This window comes from Podarcis tiliguerta (assembly GCF_965153285.1).
Source record: "Podarcis tiliguerta genome assembly, chromosome: 17".
NCBI lineage: Eukaryota > Metazoa > Chordata > Lepidosauria > Squamata > Lacertidae > Podarcis > Podarcis tiliguerta.
The window spans coordinates 36,902,031-36,924,300 of NC_139550.1; the positions used below are offsets into that span (position 1 = coordinate 36,902,031).

The 22,270-nt window shown below is 45.7% G+C and overlaps 1 protein-coding gene across 2 annotated transcripts in view; it reads right to left on the reverse strand.

Moving 5' to 3' along the window:
* Positions 1 to 1,666: 1,666 nt before the first annotated feature.
* The window catches only part of PLXNB3 (plexin B3), a 53,771-nt gene continuing 33,167 nt past the window's right edge, over positions 1,667 to 22,270 (reverse strand). For both annotated transcript variants that reach the window (XM_083419265.1, XM_083419266.1), the window contains exons 20-35: positions 20,154 to 20,315; positions 18,097 to 18,245; positions 17,876 to 17,976; positions 16,856 to 17,073; positions 15,244 to 15,422; positions 14,467 to 14,533; positions 13,167 to 13,488; positions 12,865 to 12,968; positions 12,453 to 12,540; positions 11,177 to 11,346; positions 9,259 to 9,419; positions 8,943 to 9,090; positions 5,360 to 5,424; positions 4,347 to 4,422; positions 2,836 to 2,910; positions 1,667 to 2,447 (exon numbers count right to left, since the gene is read on the reverse strand). In XM_083419265.1, coding sequence (XP_083275391.1) covers positions 2,343 to 2,447; positions 2,836 to 2,910; positions 4,347 to 4,422; positions 5,360 to 5,424; positions 8,943 to 9,090; positions 9,259 to 9,419; positions 11,177 to 11,346; positions 12,453 to 12,540; positions 12,865 to 12,968; positions 13,167 to 13,488; positions 14,467 to 14,533; positions 15,244 to 15,422; positions 16,856 to 17,073; positions 17,876 to 17,976; positions 18,097 to 18,245; positions 20,154 to 20,315 — 2,190 coding nt within the window. In that variant the 3' untranslated portion in view covers positions 1,667 to 2,342. The remainder of the gene's footprint in view (positions 2,448 to 2,835; positions 2,911 to 4,346; positions 4,423 to 5,359; positions 5,425 to 8,942; positions 9,091 to 9,258; positions 9,420 to 11,176; positions 11,347 to 12,452; positions 12,541 to 12,864; positions 12,969 to 13,166; positions 13,489 to 14,466; positions 14,534 to 15,243; positions 15,423 to 16,855; positions 17,074 to 17,875; positions 17,977 to 18,096; positions 18,246 to 20,153; positions 20,316 to 22,270) is intronic.

The following is a 22,270-nucleotide window of genomic DNA, read 5'->3' on the forward strand; positions in this document are numbered from 1 at the left end:
ACTTGATCAGCAAGTCCTAGGCTCTGTGGTTTAACCCACAGCACCACCCGCATCCCTAGTAACAGGATTAGGGCAAAACAATTGGCAGAAGCACATAGAAGATCATCTTGCAAGAGGTGGGTGAATTCAGGTTCTCTGCCTTGCACAGTTGCTCTGTCCCCTGATCTTCATTTCATCGTGAGCTCACAGCCCTTGAATGCACTTCTTAAGGAGGCCGCCCCATGACGACAGTTTCCCGCTGTACAGATTTGGTTTCTCTCCCTGTGTGGGGAAGATTGGTTATATGCATGAATGAATGCACATGTAAAGTCATTGTTGCATTCTTTGAGGAGACACCGAAACTGGGACTCTAGGCATATTTATGTTCAATCTGCATTGACTGCTTCAGTTGTATCTTGACAGCAGCAGCTGAACATGCTACTTCACCAGCAGAAGATTTCAAGTCAGCAGCAATTTTGATTATTTGTAAATTCTTAAGGTAACGCAGATAACCCTGGTGTGTGTTTTAAACTTCCTGCTCTTCTTTTGACCCACTTTGGGCCTTCAGGGCAACTTACAAAAAATAACAGTTAGTATAGTTAACAGCAGGTTACAAGAAGTAGTTTAACCACATAGAGCACACAACTTAGGACTTCTGAGCAACTGCAACAGAGCAGAGCACATCAGCAGAAACTGGATTTTAAAAAATGAAGCAACTGCATAGAGTGATGTGCACCCATGGTGTGCAGGGGCAAGCATACCCAATACCATGCATACCCAATACCTTGGTTCTCAAACACCTTGGTTTCCAAACGGTGAAAACCCGGAAGTAAGTGTTCTGGTTTTTGAACGTTTTTCAGAAGCCAACGTCTGATGCGGCTGTCAGCTATTGTTTCTGGGGCACCTGCAGCAATCAGAAGCTGCACCTTAGTTTTCAAACATTTCAGAACTCAAACGGACTTCTGGAATGGATTGTCTGGCGCTTTTGTTTTTGCTATTTATTTTGCATTTTTCTTTTCGAGGCTTTTTTGGTTAATTTGTTTTTGTGACTGTGTGGAACCCAGTTCAGCTACTTATTGATTGTGTGACTGCAGAAATGGATAAAAGCCCCCTATCCAAACAATGACTATTATCAGTGCAGGTAAAAAATAAATAAATTCTTGACATTTTTTTATCATCTACAATACTGTTTTATTTATTTTATAGTACAGTAAATTGATTATTGCTTTCATTTTATGGATCAATGGTCTCGTTAGATAGTAAAATTAATGCTAAATTGCTGTTTTAGGGGTTGTTTTTAAAAGTGTGGATCGGATCAATCTAATTTGCATTAATTTCTATGGGAAAGCGCACCTTGGTTTTGGAACGCTTTGGTTTTGGAACAGACTTCCGGAACAGATTAAGTTTGAGAACCAAGGTACCACTGTATTCCATGTATGTGTGGAATCAGAGAATGCACAGCAACGTGGAACACATGCAGTTTCTAATCAACTAGTCCTGTGAGAAAGAGCCTGACCAATGGGAACAAGTTCCACCCCATCTTAACTCTCCGGAGCCAGTTCATGTACCGTCTTACCAGCTTTCACCCCTTAGTTACCAAGTGGGAATCATCTAGTAACTTGTTTAAGGCAAACCTTTCCATTCCCTTCTTCCCTTAGGTTGTGTGAATAAACCAGACAACAGTACCTTTCTGAAAAGTGGTGTGTTTTTTTTATTCTTCAAAATCTCATTAAAATAAATACAATCCTGGAGCAGGGAGCTCCCATATATACATAAAATGGGGGTGTTGGGGTGGGGAGAGAGATGGGGAAAGTTAAAAGAGAGACTAGTAGAGTCTGTTCAGAGGACGGTGGCGTTTCCACCCCAATATTAGTGCATTACCAGCCAGGAAATTGGGGTCGATCCCCCAAATCCCAGAGACTGCAGTGGTCAGCAGGGACCTGCCACAACCCCACTCCCCCAAAAGGTGGGAGACAGTAGCTGGTACCCTTTTCAGAGAGCCACAGAAATAAATACACCCTTTTATTTACAAATCCAGTGTATTGGACTCGGAAGATTCTCTTTGCAGCTAGTTTAAAAAGAGAGAGAGAAAGAGCATTGAGTGCGAGAGACCCTGGCAGCTTCTATGCAGTTAAGGCACTGACTGGAGGCATGGCGTGCGCACAGACCCATGCACAGAGGTGGCAGGGAACTTTCAGTATGGCTCAACCTTGCCCCCTTAAAAGGCTGCAACCCTAAATAGCACAGTTGCTAGGGAATTAAGCCCCATTGTACTCCGTGGGATTTCATGCTGAGTCAACCTGTTTAGGATTGTACAGTTCCTCATGTGTGCTGAATCTGAGCAGGTAGTGGACCCAGGAGTGTCACAAGTCAGTAACTTTGTTCTCTACGAGAGCTGCAATCTGTTGCAGTCGATATGCCAGTTGCATCTTCTGGCCCAGTGGGTCCTCTTCTAGTGCACTGATTATCTGCAAAGAGCCACACAAAGTCAATATTTTGCCTACCTATCCTAGCAGAAGTCTTTCTACAGCAGGGTTGGCTAACTTGTGCCAGAGCCCTCCTGATACTGCCAGACTGCAACACCCATAATCCCTGACCACTAGCCATACAGGCTGGGCCTGGTGGGAGTTGGGGTCCAACAATATCTGGAGGGCTTCTATGATTCTATTCTATGATTCCCATCCCGGTCCTACAGGCCTTCCCTTCCCAGCAACCAACCTCTCTGCAGGGAATGGGTTAGAATAGATGGGTTCACTCCCACCCCACCCTCTCCTGCAGAAATTGGTCTGTTTATGTCCCTCCGTCCCACCCCCACCAACATCCTGCAAGTACAAAATCTCAAGGGATTTATCATACCTGATCATAGTACTTGTTAATATAATTATAAAGTTCTTGCAGGGCCACCAGGCAGTTGAGGTCAGAGGAATATTTCTGCCGAAACAAGAGGGTGGAAAATGAAACGTTAGAAGTTTTAATTACATTTTCACTACAACTACACGTGGACATCGGAAGCTGCCTTATCTAGTCAGGCCATTGGTCTATCTAGACCAGTACTGTCAACACTGACAGGCAGAGTCTCTCCAGGGTTCAGAAAAGGAGGGCTCAACCAGACCTACCAGGAGATGCCAGGAATTGAATGTGGGACATTTTGCATGCAAAGCACACTCTCTGCCACTGAACTACGGTCCTTGTATTTTTGCATATTTCTAGACATTATGCTATGCTTATATCATACTCATTGATACCCCTTCTCACCCTTCCTGATAACAATCCTAAAACAACAATTAAGACAACTTCAGAAAGGGAGCAATAATTGATGGGGGGACTTGTGTGATTGCAGACCTTGCTGATGGGATCCCAACAAGGGAGCACAATGCATGCCGCAGAGAGGTGCCCTGCCCCAGTTTTAGTGGACTGGTATATGATGAAGTGATCTGGTAAATAAAAGCAACCCCCATTGACACATGTTCAATATGTGAGCATCCGCTTATAAAACTGCAGGTTATTACAATGATCCTGCCAATGTTCTTATCTGTTTACAGTTTGTTTGTAAATATTCAATAAACCATTTCCATTATTTTATTTAAAAAATTGTTATCTTGATTCCTTATTTTTCCAGTAAGTTTCATCATTTCTACATATTCCATAAGTTTTTGCATCCATTCTTCTTTTGATGGGACTTCTTCCCAATGGTGTTTCAGATATACAGGATTTCACATACTGTGTGTGCGTGGTGCCTCGGAACATAACCCCCTCGTAAATGGGGAGTTGCCTATATAAACAATCCAAGTTTGGGCCAAACTGCAGCAAGCTGCCCTTGTTCAACCCAACCTGTTTAAAGACTTTCCAAGATCTCTTGCAACATATCCTCGGCATAACTTGGAATGGCACAACTTTTAGAAGACATTTGAAGACAGCACTGTATAGGGAAATTTTTTATGTTTGTTGCTTTATTGTGTTTTTATATTCTGCTGGAAGTTGCTCAGAGTAGCTAGGGCAACCCAGTCAGATGGACTGCATATAAATGTAATAGTACTACTACTACGGCCTCAAATAAATGCCTCAAAATCAAGGGACTGTGCAGCAACCACTCCCCTCCACCCACCCACATACTGAAGTCAAATCAGTTGACATATTCAGTGGATTTTCAGGATGGTGATGATAGTAATAGTCATCGCCAACATCATGAAAATCCACTGAATATGTCAACTGATTTTGAGGCATTTATTTGCTCTGCCACGCAACCTTTCCTTGTTGGAAAGCGGCAGATTAAGTCAGCATGGGAGAGTTTTAAAATTAGTGAGGCGGAGAGAGTGCAGTTTTTAAATACTATTTTTGGTTCTGGAATCATGGCAGGATTCCCTTACCCCTGAGAGTTCAGTCAGGGCTGAGTTCATCTCTTGGTAGCTGGCAGGAACAGTCTGTCGAATATCAGCATAATACCTAACCGTGGAGGAGGGTGGGGGGAGAGAAGAGAAAGGTTAGTGGGGAGGGGCCACACTGCAATGCAAGTCTCCTTTGCCTGCCCTAAAAATGACATTCTCAAGCCAGCCAGCAACATTCATAACATCCAACACTGTCTACTACACCCTCTCCTCATTCTGTAGTATGCTGAAAGATGTCATTGTTTTAATTTAATTAATTAATTAATTAATTAAGCAATACTGGGAGAAGACCACTAAGCATTTCTCTCATTCATACTGGGTAACAAAAATGGTGGGCCTTTTCACCCTTTCAATGCATTTTTGGATGTGAAATCTTTGAGCAATGTTGATTAAATGGATGTGGTCCGGAAGGTATGATTTTGCATCTGTGCAGAAAACATGCAGGATTCAGTTCCCTTAGAATTGTTGTTGTTTAGTTGTTTAGTGTTGTCCGACTCTTCGTGACCCCATGGACCAGAGCACGCCGTTGTCCATGGAGTTTTCTTGGCAGGGATACTGGAGTGGCTTGCCGGTTCCTACTCCATCCCTTAGAATATCTTCATTAAATAAAAGAAATTTATGAATCTGGAATTTATGAAGATGTGCTCACATGTTTGTGGATGCTGACTGAGAAATCTCCAAAGCCATGGAGGAAGCTAATAATATTCCCATTAAAGATGGGGCTTCAAAGCCGTGCCTAGCTCTTACTCTTCCATATCACTGGCAGAAGCAGAATTATGTAAAATAAGGGGGGGGATGTAAATCCGCTCTATTTGCATAATTTATAACTGTAGCAAAATTAGTATTTCCTTTTGCATATTTTTTTAAAAACGTAGAAAATATGCAATCAGCTCCCAGGACTCCTGGCTTCCCCAAACACACCCACAACCTCTCATTTTCTGCAGGGCTAGGTATTCTTCTACCACAACAACCTTTTTTCTGTTTTTCACACTTACTTCTCCACCATCTGTTTGTAGTGTGGGATTTCCCTGGCATAGAGTAGTTTGTTGACTGGTGAATCCTGAGGAGGGAGGGAGAGGGAGAAAGGGAGAGAGAACAAAAGGTGACATAAGGTTTGAAGAAGTTTTCGGAAAGGGGACAGAAGTCAGACTCAAGAATTATGTCTCCACCTGTAGGTATGGTATGATATGGGGTGCAACTGGTTAGTTTTCAGGCTGTCCAGACTGCATTTTAAGAGAGACAGGAAATGTAAAGTTTATAAGACCAATTCAGCATTTAAATAGGAGCCCATTCCAAAGCATACTCCCAATGCGGTACTATGCAAAGCTAACAGAGAGGAGGGGAAGTTCCTCTGAGCATGTGAAGAGTCAAAGCTTGCCCCCTCACATGCAGGTGAGGAAATTCTCCTACATACAAAAAACCCCTGCATTCATCATCATAATAAAACGATATTAGAGAGAAGAGCTACAGCATAGCTTTTTCTCTGACATAGTTGTCTGCATGCATAAATCTCCAATTTTCTCTGAAACCTACTTGCAGCATAGACAGATTTACCACCTCAGTAAAGCCCTCTTCAAGGACATTACTATCAGGTATTAAGAAAAAACATGGAGGGGAGAGGGGAAGAAGAGTAAAATAATGATGATGATGATGATGTAACCTTTCATAAAACCCAAAATCAGGTTGAGAACTGATGCTGGATGAAATGGACCTTGGCTTGATCCAGCCAGCCAGCATCATTAATGCAGAACAGAAAACACAGAAGTGCTAATTCTAAATCCCAGCATGCTTTCTTTGCCAAGATATTTTTGCATCCAAACATAAATAATGATTTGTTATTTCTGAACATGGCTTAAAAGTGAAAAGCACCAACCACCTATTGTGCTGCTTTAAACATCATGGCTTCCCTTCCCCCAAGAGGGACCTCCCACCTGATCTCACAACCCTCTTTCTTTAGCAAATCTAGAACTCCGAACAAAACCTCAGAGCTGGGCATTTCTGAAAGGGCCTCCTGGCAAAACACTAGAGAGGCATGATGAGCTGCTGAGTAAGGTGGCTGAACTAAACCCCAAATTAAAAATGGAAATGCCTACATTTTAAAAACATAATCAAGTGAGCTCTTGGTCATGAAAAAAAAATGATTTGAGAGAACCACCAGCACTTGGGAATGATGCCTGAGAGGTGGCAAAAGCAGGCCTCAGTCAGGTCTGACCAGTTTGACAGGCTGTTACAAGAGATTGAGAGAGATCAACTTCTACAGTACATGCAGAAACAATCCTTCTTGTCCCCAGTACTACAGGATGTTCTCCCTGCCCCCACCCTCACCTTCTAGAATTGCTGGGTTTTGCGTGGAAATGACAAAAACAAGCTGTACCTGTATTTTATTTTTAAAGGAAAGAAAAACATGCCCCAATATATCTAAGACACGATTTAATATGCAACATGTTTCAGGCCCAGCAAACCTTCTCTCAGGGATCTACAAAAAAATCCCCTGAAAATTGTTTTCAGAAATTCTGGAAAACAAAGCTGAGACCCTCAACCTATATGTTTCCAGAGAGTGACCAGAAAGTGGGGAAGGCACTTGGGGCCATAAATTGGGGCTTAGATTTGAGCCAAAATTCAGGTCTAGAACATATGGTAATGTGTCTAAATCTCTCTCTCTCTCTCTCTCTGTGTGTGTGTGACCAAGCATGGCAGAGCATCACTCATTCACTGTTGTACAAACAAACAGGGAAAACTCTAACATTTCTATGATGAGGGCAGAGATAAGACTTTTAGGTCGAAAAGGCTCTATAAGTCAAGTCTCCCTTTACATTTCACACAAACGTCCTTGCAGTCTCAGATTTCATTTTAAAACACCTTAAGGCTTGATTGTGTGGGCAACACTGGGTGAATTAAACAGCTAAGCATTAAACAGCTGAGAATGATTTCCAGTTTAATAGGGCAGTATTTCAGTGCTCTACATAGCTCCTTGCACATTCTCAAAGAAAATAGCTCAAGTTGAGGAAGTAGAGGGGAGCCCAGAAAAACTGGGGGGCCAGGTGCAGCCCCCACAGTTCTGACTGGCAACCTAAGTCTACGCTGGCATGCCTGGATTTGGAACTGCTTGTAACAACAATTTTGAACATTGTAATAATATATGTACTCAGACGGATAAAACGTTAAGGTGGGGGAAATGATATGTTTTGCAATACAGAATGTTAAGTGGAGTGATGCAACGTAATTAACAAGGTTTGACTGTTAAATGGCCTAGATGGGAGAAATGTCATTCTCACACAATCAGCAATAAGCATCTTGAAATCAGTACTTCTGTGCAAGTGTTTGAAACAGGCCAAAACCACAACAGACATACTGGAATCGAGATGATCGTTTGGTGGATTATAAGATATCACTGAACTAAGCATGGGACTTTCGCTCTTATGTCAAGACTCTTGCATTAATGAATACCTTTATATGCAAGAAAACATGAACAGTCATGCTCATACTTGCAACCAGTGATTTGTGGTGCTGGGGAAAAATTTGCTCCCCCTTTGTCCAATATCTTGAAGTTTGCTCTCCACTTCCTCTGGGACATCAGAAATGGTCCTCAGTAGAGATGGGACAAGGTGGCTTCTGCTAGTTAGACAGACACCTTTGCTCCCATGAAAGCCTGGTTTCATGATTTGTTTTTCAAAAAGTGTCACTTGTTTCCATTCCTTGAGCCAATATGGAGTGTTTTATTCAGCTGCTCTTCAAACAAACAGTCTGATTAAGGTCCCTCTGGTGTGTGCCATCCATTTTGTTCCTGTTCTGTTTATGGCAGTATGCTAACTGTGAGGGTTAAAATCATGGCGATTATAAGGTGTGGGACAAGAGATTTTGGTGCCTCAAGCAGGAAATCCAAATGGCTAATTAACATGGGAATCCCCTGGGAATCTTCCGCATTAAAATGAATAGGAGAGTCCCAAGGCTACTTACCCAGTGGACTGTCTCGCACATAGGCCCTCTCTCTCAGTCTCCAAATCTGCTGCCGAAATGGCATCTCAAACCCATAGTTGAACAGCAGGCGCCGACTTACCCCCCACATTGAGGGGGCGCAGTCATGCAACATGTCACACAACATGTCACATGATGCCACCGGGCAGGGGCGGAGCATGTGGAGGGTGATCTCCACGCTTGCTTGTCCCAGCCCCCGCCTGGCTTCTGAGCTGCCAGGCTGCAGCTGGGATGAGCGAAGCAAAGATTGCCCACGCTTGTCACAGCCACTGCCTGGCTTCTGGGCTGCTGTGCTGAGGCTGGGGCACTTGGAGGGTGACTGATGGCTGCGGGGACAGTGGCCCCCTCAGTATTGGGGTGGCACTGCCCCCTGCCCAAAAATACTGGGGGAAATGAAGCCCCCTCCCCCCTTTACGCAGTGCAACTGGCTACCTCTGTCAGTGGCAATGGGATTCATATTCAAGTTAAATGCCTGGAGTATCCCGTTTCAGAACAGAGGGCAGGCCTGACTTCATCAGGATCAAGGCAAGCACTACCTGTCCTCTTTTGATCCTGGTCTGATATGGGTGTGACCTTTAGACATGTGCAGATGTATAAACTTACCCTGCCAACTTTGTGCTCAGCAGTTGTACAGGCATCAATGAATGTCTGAGCAATGACAGTCAAGTTGGCGTCCACATTGTCAGAGACACGCACATCAAAAATGAACTGTGGGTTCTTGAGTGTGTTCACCCAGAAGCGCAGCAACAAACTAAGGAGGAGGGGGAAAGGCAGAAACCAAGTTAGCAACTGGCTGACTGTCTTCAGCCCTTCTGGTTGAAAATGTTCAGTCTCCACAACCCACTGTCCCAGTCTCAGCTCCTACTGCCACCATCCATTCCCAGCCAATGATGCCTCAGCAACCCCGTGTCCACTCCACCTGTTTGTTTTCCAGATGTGCAGCGTCTCTGGCTCAGTGACCCCGTGCCGCGCTGCTAGCTCATCCAGCAGGTCAAACAGATACTTGACAGCAATTGGTACTGGGCGGTTCACACTCAGGACAGCCTGGAACACATCATCCACAAACTTCTGTAGCGTCCCCTTTGGAGAATAAAGGGAAGAAAGAGGGGATTAGAGACTCATAGGTGCACTGCTGAGACAGCCAGGAATCAGCCACATAAATCACAGCATGTTTCTACAGCATCCTGCATTGGCAACAGAGGAATCTGGTGTCCAAATAACTTTTTTTTTTTTGTACAGACTGACAGAAACTGCTCCTGAAAGCATAACACGGGGAGTCCCTTTTTCCTCCCTTGAAAGAACTTTAAACCAATAGCTAAGCCTATAGATCTGGGATCTCATCTCCAGTAGACTCCTCCAGCCCATTCCATTCTCAAAACAACAACTGTCATGCTCTCAGTCTTAAATACATTTCCAACATTACTGTACCTCTGTATTATAGCCCTAAATTTAATATGGATGGAAAAGTTTGATTTATATGGAATGGAACTTGCCAAGGACAAAACAAACCCATTTGCCACCATACTTGCCACCAATTGAACTGGTTTTTTATCCTTCAGTTTAGAGGGCTGTACAAAGTATCTTTGGCAACTGCCTTAGGCTAAGAATCATCACACCCCAAACAAACAAGATTTAACCTGTTCAACTGTTGATGTGTTGCATATGTGACAAAAAAATTCCTAGAGTAGTCAATATACAGCTGTCCACTTCACCCTATTCTAACCTCTCAATTTAAATCGTTGGTAACTGGACCTGGGACCTCATGGTGAAACGCAGGTAAGAAACAAAGCAGCAGCAGCAGCAGCAGCAGCAACAAGAAGCAGGACCAGAACAAGGTTCTATTCTATATTGTATTAAGTATTCATCTTGGGGTACTTCCAAGAACAGTGTCTACAGCAGCCTTCCTCAAACAGATCCCCTCCATATATTGTTGGACTCCAACTCCCATCGGCTCCAGCCAGCAGTACCAATAGTTGAGGTGATGGGATTTGGAGTCCAACAGTATCTGCAGGGAAAGTCTAGTCTACAGGAACTGCAAAATACTGTATGCCTATAACCAGTGCTTTTTTTTTTCAGGGGGTGGAATTCAAGAGTATACAGTACCAGCACCTCTTTGTTCTTGTTGTTAAAAAGTGTGGCACTTACTGTAACAACTTTATGGTACCGGAGCCTCTTTTTGTTGTTGTTAAAAAGTGTGATACTTCTTGGTGAGTACCAGCACCTATTTTTCTAGTAAAAAAGCACTGCCTATGACAGATGCACAAAACTTTTCATCTGCACTACCTGCAGGCTGGGAGACAAGGCCCTTGTGATTTCTAGATGTGGCAGCCAACATTTTCAGATTTACCATGTCAAGGAACCCGGGAAATATTCTAGGGCAGTGGCTCTCGAACTCCACTCATCCCATTCCTGGGCCACTTGAAAATGTCTGAGGGCCTTGGTGGACAACAATTGTTTTCCTGTCTGTTGTAAGCAAGTGTAATGCACTGGGCTAGACGCTATATGATTTTCAGCTGTATTTTTATTTCTTCTTTTGCTTCTCCAATTGTATTACGACTTGGAACTCCACAGAATCAATATGAAAAATCAATACAACATTGAATATGGACACAGCACGGACCACCCGAATGAAGCTCAGAGACCACTGGCAGTCCGTGGACCATGGTTTGGGAAGCCCTGTTCAAGGACACCTAGTCCTGTTCACGCAGGGAAACGTGTCTCTCATTACTGATCTACTCACTGAGGAAATCCTGATTTGGCTCCAAAGAATCCCGCTGCTCTAAAAGGGCTGGTATAATTGGATAATGGCTGAGGGGGGGGGATGCTTTCCCTCTTACCTTCATGGAAAGCAAGCGGGTGAGGTAGATCTCAGGAATCGCCTTGGCGCGCTCCCGAAGGCTGCTGCGCCGCTCTTGCTGCTGTTTTGTGAGTTCAGGCTCTTCAGATGGCTTTACCAGGTGCCAGAGGCGTAGCCCCCCATCCTCACCATCCTCTAGCATTGGGGTGTCTGCAAAGGGTGCAGTAGGAGTCATTACAATGGAAAATGGGGCAGTCCACCACTCACTAGGCAGCCCTCAGGGCACCTGCCTGTCCTGTGGACAGCTGAGACTACTGCGAGGGCCCCAGTCCTGGCTACCACCAGCAGCAAACAAAGGTGTGAGATAAATGATGATGCCTGAAAGAAGGAAGGAGGAGACACGGGCCCAGTGGGAGGCTTGGTGGGACTGACATGGCCCGTACACCCACATCCCCAAGGAATAAAGGAAGCAGTGCAGAAGTTTGGGAACTTTTTATCATGGGCAAGTGCAGAATATTCTTCTGTCATGCAGAATCTAAATGGCTTTCACATAAACTATGCTATCATTTGAAGGTGTTTTTTGGGGGGGGGGGGTGTAAAAGGGAGCCAAAGAAGTATCTAATCCTCCAGGTGACAAAGAAAAAAAAATTAATGCTTAGAGTTTCTGTTAAAGGTCTACAAAAGCAACACACACACGCAGGCCTTTCTCCAACCAATGTGGCACCTCACTCTCTTAATTCCAGTACCTCCCTAAAAAGTTTCCAGTTTGTCTGCCTCTGGCCCTGTGCACCTCTTGTTGCCACTCCCAGAGCATTTATAAGAAATGTCAATCTGTGCTCTTCTTTCCTAGACTAAAAGAAGACTAGAAAAAACTTGACTCCCTTGTTTGCAAAACAAAAGGCCTCTATAGATACAGAAATAAAACAGGCTTATTCCCATGTGATAACTTGAATTACCATTATGTACAAAAGGAGAAGGAAGAAACATCTACAGGCATGTAATTTTAGAGTCTTCTGGTCTGGAGCTTTTCCATTACTTTTTCAGGCTAGAAAATTAAGGAACTGTTCACACACCTTACAAAAATTAGGGCTAAGGTGCTTCCCCCCATCCCATGAACAGGCAAGAGACTCCCCCACCCACCCTATGACACACACACTGCAATTGAGCTGCACTGCTCACCATTTGTGCCCATAGTTAAAACCACATCTCTTTGCAGTGTGCCAGTTGCTGCCAGTTGCAGAGAGGAGGGAAAAAGGAGGTTGCTCTACTGCATGGGAGAGCAATGGCTCAAGGAAGAGAGAGACAGGCAGACTCACTTTCTCCAGAGAAGAAGTTCTGGCTGGTGCCTTGGGAGACGTCATTGTGAAGGCGGGGAATGAGGCCAACTGTGGCCCCATCTGGAACCTGGGGGAAAGAGGAAGGACAGTAAACAAGTGAAACACCTACAAGAAGGTGAGAAATTGTTCAGGTGAGAGACGGATTCCCAGCTCCATGAATCTGCTGCCAGAAGCAAAACGTGGAAGCCCAGCATTGCAGACATGGTCAGGGTAGCCAATGTGATGCCCTCCAGATGCTGCTGGACTACAACTCCCATCAACCCTGACCACTTGCCATTCTGTCTGGTGCTAATGGGAACTGGAGTCTGGAGCGCACCACGTTGGCTACCCGACTCCATACTCCCTCCCTCCCAACTTCTACCACTCAGCTGCATTCCACCCAACCCCATACCTTGTAATGTTGTAGAGTGTTGAGTCTCTTCCATTGGTTCTGCGTGATGGAGGTCAGATCCTCATCTGAAAGCGTCAGGTGGCCAGCAACGCCTGAGCGCCACTCTGAGAAAAGGAAGAGTGGCAGGTGAGGGTCTCCTACTTCCACCCCCTGCCCCCAAATCTCCACAGCAAGCCCAGGACAACTTCATGTGGGCCTCTCTCAAAATGAACTAAACATCCTCAACAGGTTTTGGTCCTTCCTTATCCAAAGGAAGACCCACAGATTGGGGTGGGGAGTGGAGAATGGAGAAGATTCCTTACCCAAGTCAAGGGAGTGCACCGAGGGGCGCTGGGAGAAAGGGACGCCTTTGTAGACCTGGTCCAAGATTTTCTCCTTCACTTGGGTGATGGTGTCTGTGTCAAGGACACGGGCTGGGATGCGCTGAGTCTCCCCCGCACCACCTGGGCCGCCCCCCCGCACCAGGACAGTCAGGTTGAGGGGCCGATACTCCACGTCTTCTCTCAGCAGCCGCCCATCGTTCAGCGTCCGTTTGGCCTTGCCTGTCACAGCATCCACTGGGCCCTTGTCCACCTGGTACTTAATGGCACGGAAGAGCATGTACAGGGGCTCACCAGCCACCTCCTTCGTTGGAAAACACAGAGGAGGAGGGGAAGGAATGAGAAGGAAGCCTGGGCTCCAGAGTCACTACAGTCCCTGCGCTGCACTTAACAACCCCACACCTGCACAGCTAGAAGTAGGAGCCTCAAAATCATACATCTTTGTACCGAACCCACCATCAGGGCAGTGTACATTTTTGGAAATTCCAAGCAAAGTGCCAAAAAAGCACAGCTGGTGGTGCTGGCCACTTAATTCAGTTCTCAGGTGAAGCTTGAGAGAAAGATCCAATCCACTGAGACATTTTCCTACATACATTTCCTATGAAAGTTGATGTAGCGTCATGGCTAGAGTGTCACACAAGACTTAATAAGACCCAGGTTCCTATTTATCCACAGGCATTTACAGACTGGCCTTGGGCAAGAGTCACTCTCTTGCTCAGTCCAACCTCCCTCACAGGGCTGCTGAGAAGATAAAAGGGGGCAGGGAAACCACATGTGCCTCTTCAAGCAGCATAAAAATGCAATAAATAAATGAATATAATCACTCGCACAAGGTGGATTGCACTCCACTCTGAATTTAAGTATGTTTGGATAGGGTACTCTGGATTGTTCTGCCTCCAGCATCAAAATGTCTTAGGCATGCCCTGGACTAGCTGCGGGACGAGAGAGCATGTTAAAATGTTTACCCCTATGAAGCCTCAACAAGCCACAGGACTAGGCAAGAACAGCAAGCAGGAGAGTGAGCACTTGTGGGAAAATGTGGGGCAAGTTTTGTTCCCCCACCTTCAACCAGACCTCCTCCTCCTGGCTGCACCTCCCACCTGAGACATGAAACATGAAATTTATTATGGCCAGAGACCAGCTTGAGAAACACAAATGGAACTACAATCCCAACAGCAAAGCAAACATTTAAAACAATATACAACAATGGATTTTAAGTTTAAAAGTGCAAAGTCCCACCTTAGACGCAGAAGGCATCATCCAGATCAGCTTTACAACTTACCCTGAGATAGGAGTAGAGGCAGATGGACATCCAGTTGGTCAGCAGCTTCTCTACCATGGTCTCTGTCCTGCAGGACAGTTGAGGAGCTCAGTAGAGTTGCTAGCGTCCCCCCTCCCCCCTCGTGCCAAGGTAGGCTACAAGCTGCGGCACAAGATGGTGACAGCAATCCTTGGCCCACAGTTTTAAATTCAAAGCTCTGTTCTGCAGGGTTAAGTAGAGTGGTTATGAAGTAAAAACTTGTGGTGCCTTAAGATGAATACTTTTTTAAAAAACAGGTACCGAGGGCCCTTCAGATGGAAAGTAAGTTTAAGTGTTGCTGTTTATAAGACCATCAAGGCAGTCTCTCAACATATACAGAATGCTTAAACCTAGTTCAAGGAACTGCTTTCTGTTTATAAGTATAAAAAACTTACTGTTTTAATATAAAGCAGCAAAATTAGAGTTTTTAAATTGCTCCTCATCTCTAATTTATTTCAGCATGTTTGTGGTTTGAGGCATTCCAGTTTAAGCATTAATTACCTTGTGGACATACAACACCAGCACAATATAACCGGGTTTTTGGGGGGCAGGGCATTGCATTCTTCAGTTCTGGCAGCAAGCCAGGGGAGTTAATTCTGGCCAGGCAAATAAAAATTCTTGCCAGGTGACAATCCTTACCAACTGTGGAAGCAGCCAACCCCCAGGGGAAGGAGTGGGAGAAGGCACCTATGGGGACTTCTTGGAACAAGGACATCTTTCCCCACCTCCACAATGCCCCATCCTGAACACAGGGCCTACCTGCGAAGCATGAGCTTGGCATTGCGGGTGACGCAGTGGGCAGCAAGGTCACTCAGCAGAGTCTGCATGATGTCTGTAAGATACTCCAGGCGCCCATGAAGAGCCAATGAGAGCAGTGATGCTGCATGACATCGATCCCGCTGGGAGAAGGTAGGCTGGGCCTCCAGAGTTCGGATTAACTGGGAACAGAAAGGGAAGACTCTCGTCACCTCTGCCAGAATCCTCACACTACAGTACAACCTGTTCAGTCCTACTCCTTCTCCAGAGCAGGAAACAGAACTCAGGGCAAATGTTGTGTGCCTTCATCCATTTTGCAGAACAAAACCCCTAAAGCGTGCACACACACAAACACTGGACTAGTGCTGCTGGACTACCTCCAGGTGCTGCTGGACTACAGCTCCCATCCTTCCTGACCATTGGGCCATGCTGGCTGTGGATGATGGGACTTGGAATCTAGCACCACTTGGAGGGGGCCAGGATCCCCATCCCTGAACCAGGAGGTGCCAGACTGAAACCTCCAGAGGTTTTCAGCACGCATTTACATGGTCTAAATGCAAGAGACTTTCGGAAGCAGCTCCTCTCGAACTGAAGTCTCTCCATACTGTATCTCCACCTATTGTTCAGTACAACTAGAATTGTGCTCCTTAAGGCTCTCTCTCATCTGGAAATTTAAAAAGGTACACCACTGATCTCCCATGCAATAACCTCGCATTCATATGCATTCTCACACACAAAATCCCCCCAAAAACTCCACTCGCAAGACAACCTCTCCCCCCACTCCCTATCCAAGTACAGTGGTACCTTGGGTTACATATGCTTCAGGTTACAGACTCCGCTAACCCAGAAATAATACCTCGAGTTAAGAACTTTGCTTCAGAATGCGGCAGCTAGACTGGTGACTGGGGGCTGCCGCCGAGACCACATAACACCAGTCTTGAAAGACCCAGTACGTTTCCAAGCACAATTCAAAGTGCTGGTGTTGACCTTTAAAGCCCTAAACGGCCTCGGCCCAGTATACTTGAAGGAGCGTCTCCACTCCCATCGTTCTGCCCGGACGCTGAGGTCCAGCGCCGAGGGCCTTCTTGCGGTTCCCTCATTGCAAGAAGCAAAGCTACAGGGAACCAGGCAGAGGGCCTTCTCGGTAGTGGCACCCACCCTGTGGAACGCCCTCCCATCAGATGTCAAAGCGATAAATAACTACCTGACATTTAGAAGACATCTTAAGGCAGCCCTGTTCAGGGAAGTTTTTAATGTGTGATATTTTACTGTATTTTTTGTTTCTATGGAAGCCGCCCAGAGTGGCTGGGGAAACCCAGCCAGATGGGCGGGGTACAAATAATAAATTATTATTATTATTATTATTATTATTATTATTATTATTATTATTATTATTATTCAGGATGAGAACAGAAATTGTGCTCCAGCGGCGCAGCGGCAGCAGGAGGCCCCATTAGCCAAAGTGGTGCTTCAGGTTAAGAACAGTTTCAGGTTAAAAACGGACCTCCGGAACGAATTAAGTACTTAGCCCAACGTACCACTGTATGGCATAGGACTGACCCTCTAGCTCCGCCACTTTCTGGACCCTTCCCCCTTATCCCCCCAGATCACCCACCGTCAGCAGGAAGACTTTGCTGTTCAGCAGATTGGAGAGCTGCCCCAGGCCCTGCTCCACTGTGGCACGGCGCCCCTCGGGCAGATCCAGCACACGCCGCAACGGCACGTCCCCCTGGGCCGGGAAGAAGACGCGCTGGGTGTAGGTGTTGTAGTCCAGGAAGGGGATCCCTGAACCCTCCAGCTCCCCGCTCAGGTCAGTCATTTCCGTCATCAGGTCTGAAGCAAGCGGGGGGGTTGTGTTGGGAGACGGGTGGGAAGGCAAGAATGAAGAGAGGGGTGGAGAAGAAAAGCAAAAGAAAAGAGTGAGCAACACAAAACCATTACATTAGGAGAAAAGATCCCCGTTAGATGGAATTCTTTACCCAAATATGTAGCTGTTAGCGATTCTCAGCAAACCTCCTTCTGCAATTCATCTCAAAACAGCTTCCTTTATGAAATTCTGGAAATGTATCCCTTCAGGAAATACCTTTCGAACTCCCTCTCACTTAGGCTCTGTTCTTGTGCATCATCATCAATCAATCCTTATACAGCCACAGACTCATTAAATCCTGCACACTTAAACTAGGAATGGGGAACCTGTGGCTTTTGGGGTGTTGTTGGTCTCCAATGCACATCAGTCCCAGTCAGCACAACAAACGGGTCAGAGATGAAGGGAGATGAAGTTCAACAACAAGGGCCCCCGGCTCCCCAACTCCTGGCTTTGAACAGCCCAGCACTCAGAAATTAGGCAAGTGAAATTTGTCTCACCACCTCCCTCCATGTCACCTGCTTAATTTCTGTGCCCCAGGCTGCTGGTTATAAATATGGGAGTAGGGTTATTACAAGGGGGTGGAGGGAGTGATAACACAACCTTATTCCTAGCCCTCCGTATCATTCAGGTATTATTCAGAAAAGCATAGTTTCACTTCCCCCACCCTCCTCGAGCTGTTCCTTCGTCTATTTCATGCCACTGCTCTGCTGCCTGTGGCTCAAACTCGCCTCCTCCCGCCTCCATACTTGCTCCCCCCCCATCCCATACCAGTGAATTCCTTGCGGCACTGGTCCCCAACGCTGATCTCCATGTTCTCAAGCTGCACCAGCACTTTCTTGTAGTCTCGTAGGGCTTGCTTGCTCTTTCGCCTGCCAGGATGAGGGGAGGAGCAACACAGTTTTTACAGAAGCAAGGATTTGGGGGGGGGGTTTGAAGGAAACAAGGCAACGTTTCATCTCCCTCCCCCTGAAACATCGTAATGTTGATACCTGTACATGAGGATGAGCAGCAGCACCACAAAAGCCAGCACGGCTGCCCCCACCCCCAGCCCAATTTGGGCTTCCGGCGGGAAACGGGAGGGTGGCTCAGTGTCATAGCGAACTCGGCCAAGATCCAGGCGCAAGTTTCCCATCTGCACCTGTAAAGTGACAACGACAACGCAGAGAGGTGGCTGGATTTGTCTGTAGCAGCGAAACAGCAAAGTCTTGTGGCACCTTAAAAACTTACAAATATACTGGGGCATAAGTCTTTGTGAATCGAAGTCAGGTTCAAATGATCACCTGCAATCATTATGGAATTTAAAGACTCCCATCCCCTTTGCCCTGTTCACCCTCCTGCCAGATGTGCTTAATACTCCCCCCCCCATCATCCGTGACCACTGGGCATGCTGACTGGGCTGATGGGAGTCCAACAATATATAAAGAAGGGCCATTCCAAGCCTGCAGATCTAACTGTATACAGCAGGAGATTCCATACTTTTCAAAGAAAAAACCTAACTCTAAAACAGTTGCTCCTGCTACTGTGAGGAAACCTTAGCTGGCACTGGTGGTTCTCTCTTCTTTGTTTCCTGACAAGTCTCCCACAATCTACTGAAAAGTTCTGACCTACCATTTAATCCAGAGGCACAGTGAAGCATAAGATTGGGGCATGATAGCCAGCAAGTTTCCACAAGCTTTTAGCCTACTTAAGGGGAATGTGTTTGCTTCAGTGTGTTTTGACCGGCTGAATCTAAATCCGTCTGTATCTGACCAATGCATTTTGCTCTCTGCCCAGGGTAGCCACAAAGAGTGTAGACACCAACTCTTGCTGTTGCTTAACCTGTTTTGATGACATTTTGAAGGCAAGCCTAAAAACTAACACAAAGCTTTTTAGATGCCTAAGTTGGCCGGGGGGGGGGGGATCACAAAATGGCAGCCACTTAAAAAATTATTTTGGGCAACACCAAAACTATTTACAAAATATGATATGAAACCAATTGTAGGACATTAAACAAGGCACAGTTTGGTGTGTAAACCAACCTTCTGTGACACTAGGATGTTGAGAAAATGGACCTTTAAAATCCCATATGGGAGCCAAAAGCCTTACATCTAAAATAAAATTGAAAGATATACTCTATTTTGTAATCTGAACAAAGAAAGGTAAAGAGCTACAAAAACAGTATATGGTGTTACACTAAAACAATTCCTAGCTGTTTTTTGTATCTGCTTTACATCAGCATGTTAACATTTTTGAAGATATAGGAGAGCCAAAAATAAAAGGATTCCATGGCCTTTTTTATAGCAACAAAAACTGTTTTGTTCCTTGAAGTTTTCAAATAATTTAAACCAGTCAAAGGGGGGGGGGGACTGAAGGTATGCTACATGCACATAAAAATGGACAGAAACAGGTAAAAAATGCATTTCTGAGCACTGAACCCACACAGGGCGTGGCCTGCAAGTGTGCGAAAGCAGCCGCCACCTCTGGGTCCGGGGTGAGCAATCCTGATGCTAGTCATCAACCAAGTGACTTTTGGAAAAGGAAGGCCACATAAGCAGGACTCCATTCATTATCTCCTTAATACCTTTGCACACACAGTAAGGCCACATAAAGGATTCTAAATTTGATCTTGATCACTAAGTACATATTTACACTCCATAAACCAGTTTAAGCCACTCCCTCTCCTCAGGGAATTGTTTGTTATGGGGTAGGGATCTCCAACAACAACCTACCAGGAAAAACCCACGGCAACGGCAGTTAACACGGGGATAAAACCAATATAGCATTACTGTGCAGACCTTTGATTCCTGTACACACTCTATGGGTGGAGTGGGAAACTTGACTCTGGTAGCTACTAATTTGTCATTATGCAAACTACAAGGGTGCGAGCTTATATATGTGCACTTTAAACAAGTTACGTTCTTAGTAAGAGAGGGAGGGTTGCCTGATAAAATCTAGGCCACACAGGAGGTCTTTCCCAAGTTTCAAGAGAGGAAGAACTTTCCCCATTAAATGGGGAATCCCAAAGAGGTTATGCAGCCTATCTCTCCCTTCCCTGAAACCTACTCACAATGAACTCTGGGAGCACAGAGGAAGCATTAAGTGGCTGTGGGGGCTGCAGTGGGGGTTCACAGTACAAATGGGTCAGTGTTAGGGTCTTGACGGTGCAGATGCTGTTGCCAATGATGACCCTCACTTCGTTCTTGCTGATGCCAAGGGTCAAGCCTTCTCCCTGCAGGGCAGCAGAAAGAGAGAAAGAGGCAAAAGGTGAATTTCCCTGTATGTACGCACAAGTTGAAGCAGCGCTGCGGGCCAGCAGAACCCCATATCCCCTTTGCTTCCAAGCTGGACACTGTAATACAAGCCCAGTACCTTCTGATCTCACCATTAGGCATAAAGACAGACCCAGCCAATTGCCCAAGAGCTCATCAAGAGCAGGAGAAAACAAGGCAATAACTTCACATGCTAATAGCTAAAGAAGCGACACCAGGCATTCACAGTTTGTGACCCATCAAGCCAAATGCAGTCATCCAGTGACGCCATAAATCTACCCGTTTTGCTGCCTGCATAAGACTGGCCACCCCCTCCACACAAACACCATCAAAAGGAGGGGGGCTGAGCAGACAGCTGGCCACCAAGGTAGGACTGTGCTCAATACGTAGGCTGAAGGTTGTGAATGCATGAATTGCAGTAACGTTTTCTAATGATACCTAGGGCACAATTATTTTCTGAATTAGTGTAAGTAATACTTATTTATACTATATTTATACTAATTCAGAAAATAATTGTGCCCCAGAAAACGTTAGTGCAATTCATGCATTCACAACTTGCAGTCTACTAGTATTAATTAGTATTAAAAGTAGATATTATCCATATATAGGGACATGGGTGGCGCTGTGGTCTAAACCACTGGGCCTAGGACTTGCCGATCGAAAGGTCGGCGGTTCGAATCCCCGCGATGGGGTGAGCTCCCGTTGCTCGGTCCCAGCTCCTGCCAACCTAGCAGTTCGAAAGCATGTCAAAGTGCAAGTAGATAAATAGGTCCCGCTCCGGCGGGAAGGTAAACGGCATTTCCGTGCGCTGCTCTGGTTCGCCAGAAGCGGCTTAGTCATGCTGGCCACATGACCCGGAAGCTGTACACCGGCTCCCTCAGCCAATAAAGCGAGATGAGCGCCATAACCCCACGAGTCGTCTACGACTGGACTTAATGGTCAGGGGTCCCTTTACCCTTTCCATATGTGTGTGTGTGTGTGTGTACACACAAACATGTATACACACAAACATATACTGTACATACACACATACATATATTTCTTGAACAGTTCCCGTAGCAATTATTATCATTTTATTTATTAAAGTTCTATCCCACTCTTCATCTGAGGATCACAGGGTGGTTTACAATTTAAAAACACAAATATACATAACACATAGGGTTGCTATCTTTCAAAAAGCTGGGTTTTTTAAAAGTTTCGCCCGAAGTTGTTGAGCCTTTTTTTTTGCAAATCAGGTACAAAAATGAACTTTTTGACCTTTTTTAAACCATGTGCCTGGATTTTCCCAGACATTTCAGCAATTTACGTCCTAATGCTGTTTCCGACAAGGAAATCTCGGCGATGTGTGGGAAATTGAAGATGTAAGGCAACCCTATAACCTAGTAACAAAAACCCTCAATAACCCCCCCACCTTCATTGAAGCAGCAGGACAGCCCTATTAATGTACTGCCTCCTGGCATCCTGATTTTCTAGTCAGCTGGAGGTTGGGGATTGTAGGACAGCATATTGATTGCTAACTTACTATACAGTGGTACCTCTGGTTACGAACATAATTCATTTCGGAGGTCCGTTCTTAAGCTGAAACTGTTCTTATCCTGAGGCGCGCTTTCACTAATGGGGCCTCCGGTGCACGATTTCTGTTCGCATCCTGGGGCAAGGTTCGCAACCAGGAGCAGCTACTTCCGGGTTAGCGGAGCTCATAACCTGAAGCGTTCATAACCAGAAGCGTTTGTAACCAGAGGTACCACTCTGTATTTTTACTGCCAGTGAGGGGGAGAAGTCCTTGTATGATCTTTGGCCTCAAGTGCCCTTGGGTACAATGACCATTGACTTGGGGGCAGGGTCACCACATGCTTCTCTGCCTCAGGTAGCAAAATACCTTGAGTGGGCCTTGATATTTGCAGACGGTGGCTTA